Source organism: Cicer arietinum, chromosome 4, assembly GCF_000331145.2.
Source record: "Cicer arietinum cultivar CDC Frontier isolate Library 1 chromosome 4, Cicar.CDCFrontier_v2.0, whole genome shotgun sequence".
NCBI classification, from domain to species: domain Eukaryota; kingdom Viridiplantae; phylum Streptophyta; class Magnoliopsida; order Fabales; family Fabaceae; genus Cicer; species Cicer arietinum.
The window spans coordinates 8962593-8967179 of NC_021163.2; the positions used below are offsets into that span (position 1 = coordinate 8962593).

Genomic DNA, 4587 nt, shown 5'->3' on the forward strand with positions numbered 1-4587 from the left:
AATTTGAAAATTTGTTTTTTCCCCCCCCCCCCCCCCCATTTGTTAAAAATCCAATTTTGTCCTTAAAAAATTCATTTACGTGAGCAGTTAAAAAAAATTACTCTAAAATCTGGACCTTGTTGAAATTTCCGGTAAGTCAAATCAAAATTTCCGGTAGTTATAATTGTTACCGGAAATTTGGAAAATGAAATTTCCGGTAGTTGTAATTTCAATACCGGATTTTTGAAATTTCCGAAAGCTACCGGAAATTTCAAAAAATTTGAAAAATCCGGTAGTCATTTTTTGTTCACCGGAAATTTGGTTTTTTGAAATTTCCGGTAGTTAACCCGAAAATTTCAAAAATCCGGTACTTATTTCTTTTTTTTTTTTTTTTGAATATGCTTTTAATTTGTTTGTTATTTTATTTGAATTGTTTTTTTGAACTAGGGATGGAAAACACACGACCAGTATTTATAGATTTAACTGAAGCATTTACAACTGATCAAATTTTTGAGTCACGAGAAGCTGTCATATCATGGGCAAGAGAGATAGGTCGACAAAATCGAGTAGCAGTTATCATTACTCGATCAGACGTAGAGACTGGAAAGAGAGGAAGAAAGTCAAAATTAATTCTTGGTTGTGATAGAGGTGGACAATATAAGTCAAATAAAAATGACACAGGTACTTCAACTAAAAAGTGTGGATGTCCGTTTAAACTTAAATCGAGACCACTGAAAAATGATGAAGGATGGATTATTAGTTTAATCTGTGGACTTCACAACCATGAGTTAGTAGCTACTTTTGAGAATAATGCATTTATGGGACGCTTAACAGGAGAAGATAAGAAACATGTTGACGAGTTGACAAAGTATCACGTTGCACCGAGACATATCCTGTCATCTTTGAGAGATCGAGATACAGAGAATGTGACTAGTATCTATCAAATTTACAAGCGACGAAGTACATACAAGAAGAATTTGATGGGACCTAGAACTGATATGCAACATTTGTTGAAGTTACTTGAAGCTGAGAAATATACTTGTTGGAGTAGGACTCATGAGGACTCCAACGTTGTGAGGGATATGTTTTGGACGCACACAGATTCCATAACTTTGCTTAACATGTTCCCTCTTGTATTGATCATGGATAGCACCTACAAAACCAACAAGTATAGGTTACCGTTGTTTGAAATTGTTGGTGTAACTTCAACTTGGTTGACATTTAATGTTGCATTTGCTTATATGGATTCTGAACGTCAAGACAACTTTTGGTGGGCATTGGAGAAGTTAAAAGAGTTGTTTTTTTCAAACACGTCATTTCCTCAGGTGATTGTGACTGACAGAGAACTGGCTTTAATGAATGCAATTAAAGTTGTATTTCCATCTTCAACAAATTTACTTTGCCAACTTCATATTAACAAAAATGTTGGAGTCAAATGCAAACAGTATATATTAAAGAAAGACATGCAAGAACCCATTCTTGAGTTGTGGAGGAAAATTGTTTATTGTTCTGAAGAGAAGGAGTACGAGGAACTTTTGCAAGTATTTGAGCAAGCATGTGTCGATAATATTATTTTCTTTGACTACGTCAGAGACACATGGTTGAATCCTCATAAGGAAAGATTTGTTGAAGCATGGACCAATCGAGTATTGCATCTAGGAAATACTACGACTAATAGGTATGTCATTAAAATTTCACATTTTGTATGATATATGATATATGATTTATGCATGATATATGATCATTACTTCACATTTTGTATTTTTTTTGTTTAAATATTAGGGTTGAGTCTGCTCATTGGTCATTGAAGAGATTTTTGGAACACAGTAAAGGAGATTTTTGTAAGGCATGGAATGGTATGAATGACATGTTGAAGTTTCAAATTATTAAGATCAAAGGTTCATTTGAGATAAGTAAAGGTCGCAAAGAGCATATACACAACAATCCATTCTTTGAGAAATTGACTTGGGTGGTATCCAAGAAAGCCTTAGGTGATATTGTTGAAGAATACAAGAGAGTCAGTTATGTCGGTAACGACAAAGATGTGTGTTGTTGTATACTTAGAAAGACTCATGGATTACCTTGTGCATGTGAGTTAGCAGGATACAAGATGAAAGGTGTTCCAATCCCATTAGATGCTGTTCATATACATTGGAGGAAATTAACCTTGAATAGTGATCAAGAGAATGACCAGTTGACAAATGATTCAGAGTTGGACATTACATCGGAGATGGATATAATTTGGAAAAAATGGAAAACACTTAATATTGCTGGAAGAAGGGCTTTAAAGAGCAAGTTGCGTGAAATAGCATATCCGGAGACAACATCAATGTGTGCACCAGTGGATAAAATCAAAACAAAAGGTGGTGTTAAGAAAAAAGGCAATAAGCCGAAGGGATATGACGTATATCGCGACCCATCATACTTTGAGCATGTTGATACTCAAGTCTCCCAGCAGGTATCCAAACAAGTCTCCCATCAAGCATCCAAACAAGTCTCCCATCAAGCATCCAAACAAGTCTCCCACCAGGTTAAAAAATATTTCCACGAGTTTCCTTCTTTAATTCATCCATATATTGAAGACATAGTTAATGTTAAAGCAGATGGAAACTGTGGATATCGTGTTATTGCTGCTTTACTTGGTTATGGTGAAGAATACTGGAGCATTATACGTCGGCAGTTGTATACAGAGATTAAGTCCAAACCTGATTTATATGCTGCATTATTCAAGGAACGTTTGCAAGAAGTGACAGAGTCTTTACTTGTAACTGAGTTGGAAAACCAAGCTAACGAGAAGTGGATGACCATTCCTGATATGGGTTACGTGATAGCAACAAAATATAATCTCGTTCTTGTTACATTAGCAAAAACTTTTTGTTTGACTTTTTTCCCATTGAGGGGTGCACATAATGGAGATTTGTCACGTGATCGTGTTATCAGCATTGGTTTTGTTAACGAAAATCATTGGGTTCAAGTTAAATTGAAATCTGCATGTCCGTTACCACCACTTGCATGGCATTGGAAGAAGCATCGTAGCGATGAGTCTACATCATGGGCTATCGCTTATGCAGGACGTCTACAACATTGGGGTTCTTTAGATTTAGAAAATAATTCAGATTATATGTCTTTGGCAGATGATTGATACTTTTGAGTTGTATGTTGTTTTAAACGATATGATTGACACTTTAAATGTTGTTTTAAATTTAGATGTTTGCCACTTTTAATTTGTATGTTGCTTTAAATTATAAGATTGCCACTTTAAATGTTGTTTGGAATTTAGTCGCTAATAATAACTCTGAATAATAAATAGGTCGCTAATAATAACTCTGAATAATAAATAAATCGCTAATAATAACTCAGAATAATAAATAAATCGCTAATAACTCTGAATAATAATAACTCTGAATAATAAATAAATCGCTAATAATAACTCTGAATAATAATAACTCTGAATAATAATAAAAATCGCTAATAACTCTGAATAATAATAACTCTGAATAATAATAACTATGAATAATAATAAAAATCGCTAATAACTCTGAATAATAATAACTCTGAATAATAATAACTCTGAATAATAATAGCTCTGAATAATAATAACTCTGAATAATAAATCGCTAATAACTCTGAATAATAAATCGCTAATAATAAATAAGTCTGAATAAGTCGCTAATAATAACTCAGTGTCAATCATCTAATAAATATATAAATCGCTAATAAATAAGTCTGAATAAGTCGCTAATACAATAAGTCTGAATAACAAATAACCCACGAATAATAAAATAAGTTTGAATAATACAACTATGATACTATTGATAATCTCCTCCTCTAGAAATATATAAAGCTCTCTCCAATAAGACACGCATCTCATCTTCAGGACCACCCATATGCAAATCTAAACTCTGTTGTATAAGACCACCAACTGCGTGACACCGTGTACAACTAGTATCGGGACCAGCATCATGACTAGGACCAGCATCAGCATCATAACTAGGACCAGCATATGCAGCAACATAAGGGATCATCCGAGGATGAGATATCCTATAATACCACTGGATGTATCCCTCAACACACTCATGTGGATATGCAGCTGGATGCAATCTAGCTCGAAGTGATCGTACAGAATTCCGGTACATACTCCATTCAACGTCGACATCACGTGCAACAAGCATCGGTGGTGTAGGAGGAATGTGTTGAGTATACCCAAACTGTCGTATGCACCTCTCAGGTAAATACGGAACCATCGTGAAACACCAACGAATGTATCCTGTAAATAATGACACAGACTGAAATCGTGTCACAGCGTTCTGATCGTAATCTGGTGCCCAGATAATATCCGTATCCCTCAAAGCATCCAACTTTGCCCTGTAATATGCCACATTCCCAGATGTTTGTTTTGCCGTCCAACGAAACATCCGTGGCATCGAGGAAATATGCTCATCCATATCCCGTTTACAAATATCAGGGAAATGTTCATAAATCCAAGTCTGTAAATAATTGAAATGTAGTAAAATTATTAAGGTGATGAAATAATTAAAAAAATAATGATAAGTATAATAAATATAATAAATATAATAGTACCTGAAATAAAGACAAATACCCTCCAAT

General features: G+C 34.4%; 1 protein-coding gene across 1 annotated transcript; it reads right to left on the bottom strand.

Moving 5' to 3' along the window:
• Window positions 1-3518: 3518 nt before the first annotated feature.
• LOC101498931 (uncharacterized) lies at window positions 3519-4570 on the bottom strand. Its single transcript, XM_004496249.3, has 2 exons — window positions 4561-4570; window positions 3519-4466 (listed from the first exon to the last, which is right to left on the bottom strand). The coding sequence occupies exon 2, from the start codon at window positions 4422-4424 to the stop codon at window positions 3789-3791; it is 636 nt and encodes a 211-aa protein (XP_004496306.1). The 5' UTR covers window positions 4425-4466; window positions 4561-4570; the 3' UTR covers window positions 3519-3788.
• Window positions 4571-4587: the final 17 nt, after the last annotated feature.

Excerpts from the sequence above, each read along its gene's own strand:
- LOC101498931 (XM_004496249.3), bottom strand. The coding sequence starts at position 4,424 with ATGGATGAGCATATTTCCTCGATGCCACGGATGTTTCGTTGGACGGCA.